Source organism: Saccopteryx bilineata, chromosome 5, assembly GCF_036850765.1.
Source record: "Saccopteryx bilineata isolate mSacBil1 chromosome 5, mSacBil1_pri_phased_curated, whole genome shotgun sequence".
Classification (NCBI taxonomy): domain Eukaryota; kingdom Metazoa; phylum Chordata; class Mammalia; order Chiroptera; family Emballonuridae; genus Saccopteryx; species Saccopteryx bilineata.
The window spans coordinates 237,591,481-237,608,592 of NC_089494.1; the positions used below are offsets into that span (position 1 = coordinate 237,591,481).

At 39.0% G+C, this 17,112-nt stretch overlaps 1 protein-coding gene across 2 annotated transcripts in view; it reads left to right on the forward strand.

Moving 5' to 3' along the window:
- The first annotated feature begins 302 nt into the window (after window positions 1–302).
- Window positions 303–17,112, forward strand: part of RFC1 (replication factor C subunit 1) — an 85,473-nt gene continuing 68,663 nt past the window's right edge. For both annotated transcript variants that reach the window (XM_066233468.1, XM_066233469.1), the window contains exon 1: window positions 303–435. In XM_066233468.1, the coding sequence (XP_066089565.1) occupies window positions 433–435 (3 nt within the window). In that variant the 5' untranslated portion in view covers window positions 303–432. The remainder of the gene's footprint in view (window positions 436–17,112) is intronic.

Sequence of the window (17,112 nt, forward strand, 5' to 3'; positions counted from 1 at the left end):
AAAAGTAAATGTGTTTCTTAATAAGGGTAGAAACCTTTGAAAGCTACAGTGGGGAAGAGCACCCCCTAGACGTGAAACGGGGAGAAACCTACGTAGTTAGCCCGCCTTCCCAAGGACACCAATCTGAGAAACTACTGAGGCAACCCCGCCAAAACGCGGAGGCTCAGCGCCCAGCGCGAGCCACAGTCCCGTCGCTCCTCGCGATGGCTGAGCCCGCGGCCCTTCGGCGCGGGACTAGCGTCCACGTTGCACTTCCCGCCTCGTCCGCGCCGAAGGGAAGCCGCGCCCCTCCTGACGTCATCACAAGGCGTCGCTGCCTCCACCTCCTTCTACTTCGAGGGAGAAGTTGTTGGCGCGAATGGGTACTGAGTCCCGGTAACGGATTCCCCATCCTGCCATCCTGCCCTCCCGCGCTTTAATCCTGGGGCTGCAATGGTGAGCCCGAGGGGGAGGCTGTGCGACTCCGGGGCTTGGGAGAGTTTGCAGTCTGGGTGTGGACGGGGCGCTCCTGGTGTGGAGGGGTGGGGGAGGACGCGTTGCGTGGCTCCGGAGGGAGCGAGGCACCGAAACTTCGGACCACAGACCGGGCATTGGTCGCGCTGGTCTTCTTGGACCGCGGGCTCCAGTCCTCGGCGGCAGCCAGCGCGCAGGATATTCGGCGCTGCGCCGCAGTTTCACTCTTTTCAAGTGTTGGGGGAAGGGAGAGGGAGGAAGAGAGTCCTTGGGTGATTTTGGGGTGCAGCGGTGAAGTTGGTTTCCTGTTCAGCGTTGCCCCGAACCTCGATTTAGCTCCTACGTGAAGCGTTGGCCTCCCGTTCAAGCCTTAGGTCATAAGGGAAGAGAATGTAACAAACTTTTCCTTTCTTGTGAATAAGTTATCTCAGGCCTTCAACTTTTTCTAACAGCTTCACGAGTTCATCATGTAGGCGTTTTGAGACCGAGGACACGGGGAGGCTGTTTTAGTTTGTGTTGATGAGTTCACAGAAGTCAAAGGGTTAGCGCGGGCGGGGGTTGGGTTGGGACTAGATGGCAAGTAAAGAGAAGTGGAATACATTTGACAGCTGTCATCGCTTATCACCTGATGTTAGAATCTTTAAACAACAACAACGATAACGACCACCACCACCAACCCAGGAACCTCAGGGCGTAAATGTGCATAAAACATTTAAATTAGGAGGAGATAGTTATGCAGCTGTCTAAACAGATATTCACGGTGGTGTGGCAATAGTTACAGGTCTGCGTTTGAAATATATTGAAGTGCAATTTATGATGCTTCATTAAGCCAGAATCTTCTTAGTAATTAGACATATTTTTTTCAATCATTTTTCAGTTGATCACAATGCCAGTAGTCTGGGAGGAAAGTTTTCATGCCAGATTGGGAAACCTTGAAGCTCTTTGTGTTTATTCTCAAAGAAGGATAAAATAACGATTATAGCTATAGCTACCTTATAGTAAAAATCTTCTTCAGGTCAGTGTGAGCTGTTTGCTCTACGTACCTTTTCACATTTAAACCTCACAGCAACTGAGTTTTGCAGATGGTAAAAGAGGCTTTCCGAGTTTCAACAATTTATCATACAACTAAGAGATTGTTGAATTAGAACCTAGGGTTTTCTGCCCACTAGTTTTTATAACCTCCCTAAAATGAACGTAATTACATTTTGAACTTAGGCACTATGGTGGTGTGGTAAATTGATGAGATTTGGAGTCTTTTTTTTTTTTTTTTTTTTTTAGCAAGAGAGATGTCCAATTTTCTCAGGAAGGACTCTATGGAACAGTACATAGAGTTTAAGGGGCACTATAGATGCCTCTGTTGCTGTCCGTTACTGTGAGCAACAATTTTACAATGAAAAGGACAAAAATAAATAGAAGAAAACAGTATCGTAAATAAATTAACACTCATTGCAACAATAATAGACTAAAAGTGATAAATGCATAATAAAACATTTGTAATATTTTATATTGTAATTATGCTTACATGCCTATTAATTTTTAATAATAATTGTAAGAAAAAAGTACTAATTTAGATACAAATACATCACATCGCACGCAATGGATCGACACTGCATTGATCGAATACGGACATTTACAGATTAGTGTTCCAATGTCAAAAAGGAGGACATGTAGGAGGACACTTTTTGAGGGAGGATGGAACTTACAAAAGAAGGACTGTCCTCCCTAAAGGAGGACAATTGGTCACCTTAGTATCGTCAACTGTTTTTTTGTGTGTGTGTGTGACAGACAGAGAGAGGGACAGACAGGAAGGGAGAGAGATGAGAAGCATCAATTTTTTGTTTCGGCACCTTAGTTGTTCATTGACTGCTTTCTCATATGTGCCTTGACTGGGGGGCTACAGCAGAATGAATGACCCCTTGTTCAAGCTAGCGACAGGCTCAAGCTGGTGAGCCTTGCTCAAACCAGATGAGCCTGTGCTCAAGCTGGCGAGCCTGTGCTCAAGCTGGCAACCCTGAGGTCTGGACCCTGGGGTCTCGAATCTGGGTCCTCTGCATCCCAGTCTGATGCTCTATCCACTGCGCCACTGCCTGGTCAGGCTCAACTTTTTTTTTCTTTTTTTTTTTTAGATTTTATTCGATTTTAGAGAGAGAAAGAGAGAGAACGAGGGAAAGAAAGTGGAGAGGAACAGGAAGCATCAACTTCCATGTGTGCCTTGACCAGGCAATCCCAGGGTTTTGAACCGGTAACCTCAGCGTTCAGGTGGATGCTTTATCCACTGCGCCACCACAGGTCAGGCAGTATAGTCTACTTTTATTTGATCATTTTCACCTGTTCACTGAAGTACTTGAAATTGTGGTTATTTTTTTCTTTACGATTCCTTTTCACCGTGCAGATGAAAAATAAAACCCTTCTAAGAAAAGGAGTCCAATTGGTCTGTTTTGCATTTTGTTAATGAGAAACAGCAGCTCATGTTCAATAAATTAGATAAGAATTTTGGATTATGTTGGTATTTTTTATTTATTTATTTTTGTGACAGAGACAGACTGAGAGAAGGACAGATAGGGACAGACAGTAAGGAAGAGAGATGAGAAGCATTGATTATTTGTTGGGGCACCTTAGTTGTTCATTGATAGCTTTGTCATATATGCCTTTAACAGGGGCGGGGGGTTGCTACAGCAGAGTTAGTGACCCCTTGCTCAAGCCAGTGACCTTGGGCTCAAACCAGTGACCATGGGGTCATGTCTGTGATCCCATGCTCAAGCCAGTAACCCTGCACTCAAGTTGATGAGCCCACATTCAAGCCGGATGAACCTGCGCTCAAGCTGCTGACCTTGGGGTTTTGAACCTGGGTCATCTGCATCCTATTCCGCGCCCTATCCATTGCGCCACCGCCTGGTCAGGCTGGATTATGTTGATATTTAATTTAGTCTTTTTGTCTCTAGTACAAAAATTAGTAGAAATCTTAGAATAAAATTCTCTTCAACAAATGTTTATTGAACATTTGTATTCTAATTTTAGTACAGTAATCCTTAACATATGTTTGTGTCATATATCCCTTTGATGATGTGAATGATATGCAAATTTTCTGCCTATAGAAATGCATATGGGCACATATATACCATTTTAGGGGATTTACATATTTTCTGAATCCTTTCCATAAACAGAAGGTTAACATCTCTTGCCCTGGGTGCTGCATTTTTTTTCTCAAATATTTTTCAGTTAGAAGTTAGCAATAAAAGAATAAAATTCCACAAAATGGAATACTATGCAGCCATTTACAATGGGAAATCTTTATGCCCTGATTCGAAACAACTGCCAAACTCATTCAGTGAAAATATTTATATTAAGGTGCAGAGAAGACATGATATTTATTACCACTTTATACAATAAAAGAGAGAAAAGAATATACAGGCAGTCCCAGGGTTACAAATAAAATAGGTTCTGTAGATTTATTCTTAAGTTGAATTTGTATGTAAATTTAACAGGTACATTTACTTGTTAAATGCAACTTAGATGTTTGTCTTATCATAATATTTATTTTAACCTTTCTGTGTATAATAATACTTAAACATTTCAGACCTATCTCATTCAGAACATTGCAGAACCTATCTCATTCGAAACCTCGGAACTGCCTATATACATATTTGTGTGAAGATATATAAAATCTCTCATAAAGAATACACAACTAATTGATAACATTTATTGCTTGCAAAGATAGTAGTATGTGTCTAAGAGGTAAGGTGAGAGGGAGATGTTTTATCTTTTTCAATTTTGAACCATGTGCATATAATGCCTATTAAAGGAAACGAAACAAAATTGAAAATAAAAAGAGCACAGGCATGGCTTGTTTTTTTGCTCTTTATTGTGCTTCACAGATGTAGTGTTTTTTGCATATTGAAGGCGAAACCCTCCATCAGCAAAAGGATTATGACTGGCTTTATTGTAATACTTTATTGTGGTGATCTGAAATGGAACCCACAATATCTCTGAGATATGCCTGTAAAATAAAAAGCCATGTAAGCAGTTTGGATTGCTATAAGGATTTAATTAATTGGTCAAAATGCAAATAAAATCTGAGAGATGCCATTGTTAAGAAATCAGTATATATAATTCATTGGCTGGTATAATTATTTACTGAAAATATAAAATAAAGATTTAATTAAACACACAAGAGTCCTGTGGGATAGCCTTTTTGAAGAACTGTCAGGTAAGTCAAAATACATTATAATTCGAACTGTTCCATTGCCCCACACTAGGGGACACCTTTCACACATCTGAGTTTACTATGTGAATGCTCCCCCTGCTCTGACCGTTATATAGATTTTGTCATATATACATGGCCTGTAAGACCCCTGTTTATCTCTTTGATCTTATCTCTGTCTTTTGAGTGTATGAAATTGGTTCTGTCTTGGTTTTTGTTCTTGCTGTTTCTTCTTGAAATACTCTTCCTCCAGATCCTTGCATGTCTCTGCCTTTTTCATTTAAGTCTTTTTTTTTTTTTTTAAACTGTATTGAAATTTTTATTTACTTTTTTTTTTTAGATTTTATTTATTCATTTTTATTAGAGAGTGAGGGGAGAGAGGGGAGAGAGAGAGAGAGAACAAGGGGAGGAGCAGGAAGCATCAACTCCCATATGTGCCTTGACCAGGCAAGCCCAGGGTTTCGAACCGGCGACCTCAGCATTTCCAGGTCGACACTTTATCCACTGCGTCACCACAGGTCAGACTCATTTAAGTCTTAATCATCACTTCCTCAGAGCTTTTGATATCATAGAGAACCATTGCCAAATTCAAGGTCGTGAATATTTATACTGTGTTTTTTTTTTTTTTTTTTTTTTATATACTGTGTTTTTTTTCTAAGAGTTTTATAGTTTTAGCTTTTACATTTAGGATTTTGATTCATTTTGAGTTAATTTTTGTATATGGTATGAAGTAGGGGTCCAATTTTATTTTTTTTGCATATTCACTTACCTCAGAACCATTTGCAGACTAACCCATTGAATTATCTTCACATCCTTGTTAAAAATCAATTGACCATTAAGTGACAGTTTTTTTTCTTCTGGGATCTCAGTTCTATTCCATTGATCTGTATGTCTATCTTGACATTAATAACACACTGTCTATTATTGTAGCTTTGTGATGAGTTTTGAAATTGGGAAATTTGAGTCTTTGACTTTATTCTTCCCCAAGATTGTTTTGCCTATTTGGGGTCTTGAATTTCCATTATTAATTTTAGAATTCACAAAGAATCCAGCTGGGATTTTGTAATTGTTTTGAATCTGTAGATCAATTTGGGGAGTATTGTCACCTTAACAACATTAAGTCTGCTGATCCATGAACATGAGATATCTTTCCATTTATTTAGATCTTCCTTAATTTCTTTAAACTTTTATTTTTTTTGAGTATATGTTTTATACTTAATATATTGTTCATTTTGGTGATACTGTATATGGAATTGTTTTCATAATTTCATTTTTGTTCATTGCAAGAGTTTCAAAGTACAGCTGACTTTTATATATTGATCTTATGTCCTGAAACCTTGCTGAACTCATTTAGTAATTCTAATAGTTTTTTAAGTGATTCCTTATATATAGAATTATTTCATCTGCACATAGCATAATTTTACATCTTCCTATCCATTCTCTGTGCTTGTTATTCCATTTTCACTTTTGCCTAATTGCCTTTTTTTTTTTTTTTTAAGTGAGAGGTGGGGAGATAGACTCCTGTATGTGCCCAACCGGGATCCACCTGGTAACCCCCTCTGGGGCCAATGCTCGAATCAACTGAGCTATCCTCAGCACCTGAAGCTTACGCTCAGACCAACTGAGCTATTCTTAGCACCCAGGGCCAACCAGTTGAGCCACTGGCTGTGAGGGGGGAAGAGAGAAAAAGGGGAGAGAGAGAGGAAAAAGGGGAGAAGAGGAGAAGAAAAGTTCATGGTTGCTTCTGATGTGTGCCCTGACTGGGGATTGAACCTGGGACATCCACATGCCGAGCTGATGCTCTACCACTGAGCCAACCTGCTAGGGCTGATAATAGACTTTTTAAAATTTGTTTTCTTGATTACTGGTGAAGTCTGTTACTTTGTCTTGACATATGTAGATTAAAATTGCATTTGGGCCTCCTGATGGACAAAGTTGGGCCTTCTGACAGTTTGGGCCTTCTGACAGTGTTATAGAATTGTTAGTTACATCTCAGGTTAGGACAGTACTGGGCAATCTTTTGATCCTTTTTTTTTTTTTTCCAGAGAGAGGGACAGACAGGGACAGACAGACAGGAACAGAGAGAGATGAGAAGCATCAATCATTAGTTTTTCATTGTGCGTTGCAACACCTTAGTTGTTCATTGATTGCTTTCTCATATGTGCCTTGACCGCGGGCCTTCAGCAGACCGAGTAACCCCTTGCTGGAGCCAGCAACCTTGGGTTCAAGCTGGTGGGCTTTATGCTCAAACCAGATGAGCCTGCGCTCAATCTGGCGACCTCGGGGTCTCGAACCTGGTTCCTCTGCATTCCAGTCCAGTGCTCTATCCACTGTGCCCGCCTGGTCAGGCTCTTTTGATCTTGGTGTGTCAGAATTTGCCAAAAAACCGAGGATAACTCAGGTGGTTGTCACTTCGAGAAAAAAAACATAATTTCACGGTATTTATAGTTTAAATAACAAAAATGTATAATTGTAATATATAACTGTATTTAATAAACCAAAAACTAACTATTTAACTTACCTGCTTAGTGACTTATTTGTTCATCTGTCAGGCGGTTTCTTTTGTTGGTCTTGATAATATTTAATTTGTATGGGGTGCCGTGAACTAAGATAAGTGAGGGGGGGGGGAATTCTTTAACCTGCCTATTAGTGACTTTTTTGTTGCTGAATTTCATTGGCTAAATCTTCAATTGAAGGTTGGTATTTTGTACACTTCAAGCCCAAGCAAGCGCTACTAACTTCATCTGTCAATCTGTTTCTTTTGTTGGTTTTAATATTATTTAACGCTGAGAATAAGGTCTCACAAAAGTACGTAGAGGGAAAAATTGTGAGTAAAGCCATTGCTATATTTTTCAGGGTGATAAAAGTGTCTGGTAATTGGTTCCAGGCACTCCAAATTTCCTATTCATAGTGACACTCCTCTTGATTCTCCAAGCGGTACCTTTCCAGATTCTCAAGCTTTGACCTCAAGTCGACAAACACCTGAGCCTAGATACTGTCTTGAAATTCTGCAAGTTGTATCTTATGTAAATTAAGATGGCTGCTAATGGCGGGAAATGGCACCCATAGCACAGGTCCTCGCCTCTCCCAGCCTCCCCCGCACTTATCTCAGTAACGATGGTCAGTTAGAAATCCACGACACCCCAGAACAGTAGATTGGATGATGGTTGCTGTGGTTATGTGGTTGCTGGTAATGGTGATCACAGGGCCCCCAGAGATGCGTCCCCCCTAGCATTCTGCTGCTCCCTAATCCGCAGGCTGGAAGTGAGGTCCAAGATCCCCTAACGGCCTAACCGGAAGTCCCAGAACTAGATGCTCTGTGCCGGAGTTCTGTTGTTTTGGCCTACAGCAAATGTTTTATATTTGGCTACTGCACCTGGCCGTTCAGGAGCCTAGGATGAAACGTCCTTCTCGGCATGCGGCCCCATACTTCTTTGGTATGCGGCCCCCAAAATGGCTATGTGTGTCAGTGCTGACACACGTGTCGTAGGTTCACCATCACAGGGTTAGGAAAATATGAAGTCTTTGCTCACATTTAGGGACATCTTAAATTCCAAACTTTTACTAGAGAATGTCTGTTGGCATCCTTAATTTTCTCATCTGTGAATTGAGGTTAAAAACTTCAGTGGGTTGTTTTGTGAATTAAATAACTTAATATTTTTAAGGTGCTTAAATCATTGCTGGCCCAGAATACGTCCTATATCAGGGGTCAGGAACCTATGGCTCGTGAGCCAGATATGGCTCTTTTGGTGGCTGCATCTGGCTCGCAGACAAATCTTTAATAAAAAAAATAATAATGTTAAAAATATAAAACATTCTCATGTATTACAATCCATTCATTTCCTACCGTTCATGGTTGCAGGTGGCTGGAGCCAATCACAGTTGTCCTCTAGAACAACACCAAATTTTTATTGGATAATGCATAACGGACACGGGTCGTTGTATGGCTCTCACGGAATTACATTTAAAATATGTGGCATTCATGGCTCTCTCAGCCAAAGAGGTTCCTGACCCCTGTCCTATATAAAGGTTTGTTAAATAAGTAAATAAATGAAACCCCGAATCAGGGCAATGACAATGGAAATAGAGGGAAGAGGACAGCAGCAGAATTTGAGAGATAGGGTGATTAAGTGGAGGGTCATTGTGAGCAGGGAAAACTGCCCATTTTTCTGTTTTGGCTGAATGGTCGTATTATGCGTTGGAGTGGGAAATAAAGGTAGAGGAACATGTCTCAGGAATATGAGCTTCGTTTTGAACGTTATGAGTTGGAGGGACTTTTAGGGCATTAGGAAAGGGATGTGTCTGGCAGACACTATGTGGTTATGAGATTTCAGAGGAGGTCTGGAGTGCAGACCAGTGTAGAAAATGACTGGTATGGCTGGCAAAAAGACCGCCTACCATATTTACCCATGTATAAGATGCACAGTTTTTGGAAAAATTTAGGGTCTAAAAACTGGGTGCATTTTATATAGTGGTTGTAGAATTTTTTACTTGCGTTTCCCGCCTTTTCACGCTTGTTTTTGCGCTTGTTGTTGAAAACAGTGATTCATCATCAGATACAGATGAGGACAAGCTAATGGATGGGATTTTTGACAGTGATGAGGAGTTGTATGAATTTTATGATGAGTAAAACTTGAGTTGGCCCTGGCTGATTGGCTCAGCAGTAGAGCATCGGCCTGGTGTGTGGAAGTCTTGGGTTCGATTCCCGGTCATGGCACACAGGAGAAGTGCCCATCTGCTTCTCTACCCTTCCCCCCCTCTCCTCTCTGTCTCTCTCTTCCTCTCCCACAGCCAAGGCTCCATTGGAGTAAAGTTGGCCCGAATGCTGAGAATGGCTCCATGGCCTCCGCCTCAGGCACTAGAATGGCTCCAATTGCAGAGGAGCAACGCCCCAGATGGGCTGAGCATTGCCCCCTGGTGGGCATGCTGGGTGGATCCTGTTCGGGAGCATGCTGGAGTCTGACCGCTTCCCCGCTTCTAACTTTGGAAAAAACAGACAAACAAACAAACAAAAACTTGAGTTCAATAACTTTATGTAATACATTTTTTTTTTCAAATTTCGGGCCCCAAAATTAAGGTGCATCTTATACATGGGGAAATAACGGTACTTTGTTTCCTTGGCACACATTTTGGCATATTTTAATAGATAGGCAACCTGTTTTATACTTTATATTAGTATATAAACTGCAAAGATAGGGACTACAGGGATAGGGAATTGCTACATAGTGCCTGGCACATGACACATTTTCAGTAAATATTTGATGAATGAAGAAGTACAAATAAACTTTGTAATTAAAAAAAGAGAGAAATTACCTATAATGTAAAGCTTACCGGTATGAAAATACCTTCATTATTATCCTTTCTGCATAACATTTTTTGAGCTATTGGATATTTATTGACAATGAGTAATATAGCCTAGAGAAATACGATATTGATTCTCTTAGGTTGTAGGTCTATTTTGGATGTGTGCTTAATTTCAGTGTTCATTCAGGTAGTTTAAATGTGATTTTTTAAGAATAAAAGTGAGTTGTAAAATTTGATTTCTTGATGAATAAAAACCGTAATTAGTATATTAGCCCTGGTGAAAATGTCAAAATATTGAAATAAACCATTAGATAAGGTATAAACAGTTTCAAATGCTTTAGTTATCCCAATTATGCAGTTATGAAGACCTTATTTTAAACCTAAATTAGACAAGTTTTTTTTTAATTTTCTGTTTAATTTTTCCAGTGTTTTCTTTTTTGGATCTGGTACCAGAAAATTCTGTGATAAGAGAGTAGTTTAAGGTTCACAAGATATAAATATTATGTTTTCAGGATCTTCCACGTTTATCTTAATACAGCTAAGAAGGAAAATGGATCTTTCATTATCTTGGGAGCGGCCTCTGAGGTATACTGAAGAGATTCCAGAGCGGTGCGGGAAGCAGTTTCTATCCACTGTATTCCCCGTCATCATCCAGTCCCCATTCCTATTCCCCTCCTGTGCTTTATTTTGTCTGTTCTTTATTCCCTATGCTTTGCTTCATTTTCTAGAGGCAGAAAGACCAAGAGCAGAAAGTAGAATGAAAGCCCAAGAGAACAATGAGTTTTGCTTGTTTTGTTTCTCCTAAGCATGAAGAGTAGTTGTTGGCCCACAGAAGGTTCTCACTAAATATTTGTTCAATGAATAAATGAATGACTGAATGAAGGAAGTTGATGCAGGACTTTTAAGGTTATGTCTAGCTAGAAACTGTTATTGTTCAAAGATTTTTCAGACCACACACACTTCTTTTTTCACTTGCCAGTATCTCCCTTAGAGAAGTTCTTGAGACCAGTGCTAGACTTTGCTGTATCATTAATACTGACTATATATAGAGATATTTCTGATTTCTAAAAAAAGTAACTTCTTTGGCTAAAAAAAAATTTGAAGAAGAGGAAGTATCCTACTAAAATTGAAAGTATTTTGTTTTTTGTAGCCACAATATAGTAATATGACAAGAGCCCATATTAATATAAGGGTCAATTATAGATAGGCAATTTTAGTAATTTAACCTCAGAGATAATATACAATGCATGTTAGTTTAATACTCATTTATAATTTCTTAAAACAAAAAGCAATTGTAAAGTCATAGCAAAAAATAATTCTAATTAAAGGTTCTTTTAATGTATAATATTTAAAAAGAAATCTACCATGAATTTTATTTTACATAATTAAGAACCTCTCTGAGCCCAGGTGTGAAGGTCAGTGACCTTAGGAATAACTGCTCATGCGTTTAAGGAATATTAATTAAGCGTTTACATATCTGAGGTGCTGGCCCTGTACTTGAGATACAGTGGCGAGGCGAGTAAGACAAACCTGCTTTATGGAACTGACAAAAATGTATTAAAACTTAGATTTCTGTGACTATCAGAAGTATCTTCTAATCATTTTAGGACCCAGGTCAAGTTCCTTGGTTCCTTTTTTTTTGGTTTTTTTTTTTTTTTTTTTAAAGAATACTTTTTTTTTTTTTTATTTTATTACAGAGACAGAAAGTCAGAGAGAGGGATAGACAGGGACAGACAGGAACGGAGAGAGATGAGAAGCATCGATCATTAGTTTTTCGTTGCGACACCTTAGTTGTTCATTGATTGCTTTCTCACATGTGCCTTGACCGTGGGCCTTCAGCAGACCGAGTAACCCCTTGCTCAAGCCAGCGACCTTGGGTTGAAGCTGGTGAGCTTTTGCTCAAACCAGATGAGCCCGCACTCAAGCTGGCCACCTCGGGGTCTTGAACCTGGGTCCTTGGCATCCCAGTTCGACGCTCTATCCACTGTGCCACTGCCTGGTCAGGCCCTTGGTTCCTTTTTTTAAACTAAAGTTTTTTTAAGAATTAGAGTTGGCATTCAGTATTAGTTTCAGGTGTATTGCACAGTGGTTAGACAGTTATATAACTTATTGATTCCTCTAGTAAGTCTAGTACCCACCTGAAACCATGCATAGTTATTACAGCATTATTGACTGTATTCCCTATTCCCTGTGTTGCACTTTACGTCCCTGTGACTATTTTGTAACTGTCAATTTGTACTTTTTTTTTTTTTTTTTTACAGGGACAGAGAAGAGTCAGAGAGAGGGATAGATAGGGATAGACAGACAGGAATGGAGAGAGATGAGAAGCATCAATGATCAGTTTTTCGTTGCGACACCTTAGTTGTTCATTGATTGCTTTCTCATATGTGCCTTGACCGGGGGCCTCAGCAGACCAAGTAACTCCTTGCTGGAGCCAGCGACCTTGGGTCCAAGCTGGTGGGCTTTTTGCTCAAAGCAGATGAGCCCGCGCTCAAGCTGGCGACCTCGGGGTCTCGAACCTGGGTCCTTCCGCATCCCCCGACACTCTATCCACTGCGCTACCGCCTGGTCAGGCCAATTTGTACTTTTAATCTCATCTTTTTCACCCTGCTCTCCCCCTCCCGCTCCCTCCGCCCCCTCCCCTGCCCCCCTTCCCCTGCTTCCATTCTCCCCTGCTTCCCCTCTCCCCTGCTCCCCCTCCCTGCTCCCCAGCTCCTTTGCTCCCCCTTCCACTTGGCAAGCATCAGTTTCTGTATCTGAGTTTGCTTCTGGTTTGTTCTTCTTTAGATTTCACATATAAGTGAAACTAGATGGTATTTGTCTTTCTCTGTCTGACTTATTTAGCATAATATCCCTTGGTCCATGTTGTCGCAGTGGTAAAATTTTATTTATTTTTATGGCTGAGACTTATTCCATTTTATATATTGACCATATCTTTATCTAGTTATCTATCTATGAATACTTTTGTGGCTTCCATATCTTGAAAATACTGCTGCAATGAACATAGGGATGCATATATCTTTTTGAATTAGTGTTTTGGGTTTCTTTGGATAAATACCCAGAAGTGGGATTGCCAGGTCATGCAGTAGTATTGTTTTTTACTTTTTTTTTTTTTTTTATAATTTTATTTTTTTAATGGGGTGACATCAATAAATCAGGATACATATATTCAAAGATAACAAGTCCAGGTTATCTTGTCGTTCAATTATGTTGCATACCCACCACCCAAAGTCAGATTGTCCTCTGTCACCTTCTATCTTGTTTTCTTTGTGCCCCTCCCACCCCCTATCCCTCTCCCATTCCCCCCTCCCCCCCGTAACCACCACACTCTTATCAATGTCTCTTAGTTTCACTATTATGTCCCACCTACGTATGGAATAATACAGTTCCTGTTTTTTTCTGATTTACTTATTTCGCTTCGTATCATGTTATCAAGATCCCACCATTTTGCTGTAAATGTTCCGATGTCATCATTTCTTATGGCTGAGTAGTATTCCATAGTGTATATGTGCCACATCTTCTTTATCCAGTCATCTATTGATGGGCTTTTTGGTTGTTTCCATGTCCTGGCCACTGTGAACAATGCTGCAATAAACATGGGGCTGTATGTGTCTTTACGTATCAATGTTTCTGAGTTTTGGGGATATATACCCAGTAGAGGGATTGCTGGGTCATAAGGTAGTTCTATTTTCAGTTTTTTGAGGAACCACCATACTTTCTTCCATAATGGTTGTACTACTTTACATTCCCACCAACAGTGTATGAGGGTTCCTTTTTCTCCACAGCCTCTCCAACATTTGCTATTACCTGACTTGCTAATAACAGCTAATCGAACAGGTGTGAGGTGGTATCTCATTGCCGTTTTGATTTGCATTTCTCTAATAGCTAAAGAAGATGAGCATCTTTTCATATATCTGTTGGCCATTTGTATTTCTTCCTGGGAGAAGTGTCTATTCATATCCTCTTCCCATTTTTTTATTGGATTGTTTGTTTGTTTGTTGTTGAGTTTTATGAGTTCTTTGTATATTTTGGATATTAGACCCTTATCTGAGTTGTTGTTTGAAAATATCATTTCCCATTTAGTTGGCTTTCTGTTTATTTTGTTATCAGTTTCCCTTGCTGAGCAAAAACTTCTTAGTCTGATGTAGTCCCATTCATTAATTTTTGCCTTCACTTCTCTTGCCATTGGAGTCAAATTCATAAAATGCTCTTTAAAACCCAGGTCCATGAGTTGAGTACCTATGTCTTCTTCTATGTACTTAATTGTTTCAGGTCTTATGTTTAGATCTTTGATCCATTTTGAGTTAATTTTTGTACAGGGGGAGAGACTGTAGTCCAGTTTCATTCTTTTGCATGTGGCTTTCCAGTTTTCCCAGCACCATTTATTGAAGAGGCTTTCTTTTCTCCATTGTGTGTTGTTGGCCCCTTTATCAAAAATTATTTGACTATATATATGTGGTTTTATTTCTGGACTTTCTATTCTGTTCCATTGGTCTGAGTGTCTATTTTTCTGCCAATACCATGCTGTTTTGATTGTCGTGGCCCTATAATAGAGTTTGAAGTCAGGTATTGTTATGCCCCCAGCTTCATTCTTTTTCTTTAGGATTGCTTTGGCTATTCGGGGTTTTTTATAGTTCTATATAAATCTGATGATTTTTTGCTCTATTTCTTTAAAAAATGTCATTGGAATTTTGATGGGAATTGCATTAAATTTATATATTGCTTTGGGTAATATAGCCATCTTGATTATATTTATTCTTCCTAGCCAAGAACAAGGTATATTCTTCCATCTCATTATATCTTTTTCGATTTCCCTTAACAATGGTTTATAGTTTTCATTATATAAGTCCTTTACATTCTTTGTTATGTTTATTCCTAAGTATTTTATTTTTTTTGTTGCAATCGTGAAGGGGATTATTCTTTTGAGTTCCTTCTCAGTTGTTTCATTGTTGGCATATAGAAAGGCTATTGACTTCTGTATGTTAATTTTGTATCCTGCGACCTTACTGTATTGGCTTATTGTTTCTAGTAGTCTTTTTGTGGATTCTTTGGGGTTTTCGATGTATAGGATCATATCATCTGCAAAAAGTGATACCTTTACTTCTTCTTTTCCGATATGGATGCCTTTTATTTCTTTGTCTTGTCTGATTGCTCTGGCTAGAACCTCTAGTACCACATTAAATAAGAGTGGAGAGAGTGGACAACCCTGTCTTGTTCCTGATTTAAGGGGGAAAGCCTTCAGTTTAGTGCCATTTAATATGATGTTAGCTGATGGTTTATCATATATGGCCTTTATCATGTTGAGATATTTTCCTTCTATACCCATTTTGTTGAGAGTCTTAAACATAAAATTGTGTTGTATTTTATCGAAAGCCTTTTCTGCGTCTATTGATAAGATCATGTGGTTTTTGTTCTTTGTTTTGTTGATATGGTGTATTACATTAACCGTTTTACGTATGTTGAACCATCCTTGAGATTCTGGGATGAATCCCACTTGATCATGATGTATTATTTTTTTAATATGTTGTTGTATTCGATTTGCTAGTATTTTGTTTAGTATTTTAGCATCTGTATTCATTAGAGATATTGGTCTGTAGTTTTCTTTTTTTGTGCCATCCTTGCCTGTTTTTGGTATGAGGGTTATGTTGGCCTCATAAAATGTGTTTGGAAGTATTGCTTCTTCTTCAATTTTTTGGAAGACTTTGAGTAGAATAGGAACCAAGTCTTCTTTGAATGTTTGATAAAATTCGCTGGTATAGCCGTCAGGGCCTGGACTTTTATTTTTGGGGAGGTTTTTAATGGTTTTTTCTATTTCTTCTCTACTGATAGGTCTGTTTAGGCTTTCTGCTTCTTCTTGACTCAGTCTAGGAAGGTTGTATTGTTCTAGAAATTTATCCATTTCTTCTAGGTTGTTGAATTTAGTGGCATAAAGTTTTTCATAGTATTCTACAATAATTCTTTGTATATCTACGGTGTCCGTGGTGATTTCTCCTCTTTCATTTTGGATTTTGTTTATATGAGTTCTTTCTCTTTTTTCCTTGGTAAGTCTTGCCAAGGGTTTGTCAATTTTGTTGATCTTTTCAAAGAACCAGCTCCTTGTTCTATTAATTTTTTCTATAGTTTTTCTGTTCTCTAATTCATTTATTTCTGCTCTGATTTTTATTATCTCCTTTCTTCGGCTGGTTTTGGGTTGTCTTTGTTCTTCTTTTTCTAGTTCCTTAAGGTGGGAAGTTAAGTGGTTCACTTGGGCTCTCTCTTGTTTGTTCATATATGCCTGAAGCGATATGAACTTCCCTCTTATCACTGCTTTTGCTGCATCCCATAGATTCTGATATGTCGTATTGTCATTTTCATTAGTCTGTATATATCTTTTGATCTCTGCACTTATTTCTTCTTTGACCCATTCATTTTTTAAAAGTATGTTGTTTAGTTTCCACATTTTTGTGGGATTTTTTTCCTCTTTTTTGCAGTTGAATTCTAGTTTCAAGGCTTTATGATCAGAAAATATGCTTGGTACAACTTCAATTTTTCTGAATTTGCTGATATTGTTTTTGTGGCCCAACATATGGTCAATTCTTGAGAATGATCCATGTACACTGGAGAAAAATGTATACTCAGTCACTTTGGGATGAAATGTCCTGTAGATGTCTATCATATCCAGGTGCTCTAGTGTTTTGTTTAAGGCCACTATGTCTTTGTTGATTCTCTGTTTGGATGACCGATCTAGAGCCGTCAGCGGTGTATTGAGGTCTCCAAGTATGATTGTATTTTTGTCAGTTTTTGTTTTAAGATCAATAAGTAGCTGTCTTATATATTTTGGTGCTCCTTGGTTTGGTGCATATATATTAAGAATTGTTATGTCTTCTTGATTCAGTGTCCCCTTAGCCATTATGAAATGGCCATTTTTGTCTCTAAGTACTTTTCCTGTCTTGTAGTCAGCATTATCCGATATGAGTATTGCTACACCTGCTTTTTTTTGGATGTTATTTGCTTGGAGTATTGTTTTCCAGCCTTTCACTTTGAATTTGTTTTTATCCTTGTTACTTAGATGAGTTTCCTGTAGGCAGCATATAGTTGGATTTTCTTTTTTAATCCATTCTGCTACTCTGTGCCTTTTTATTGGTGAGTTTAATCCATTTACATTTAGTGTAATT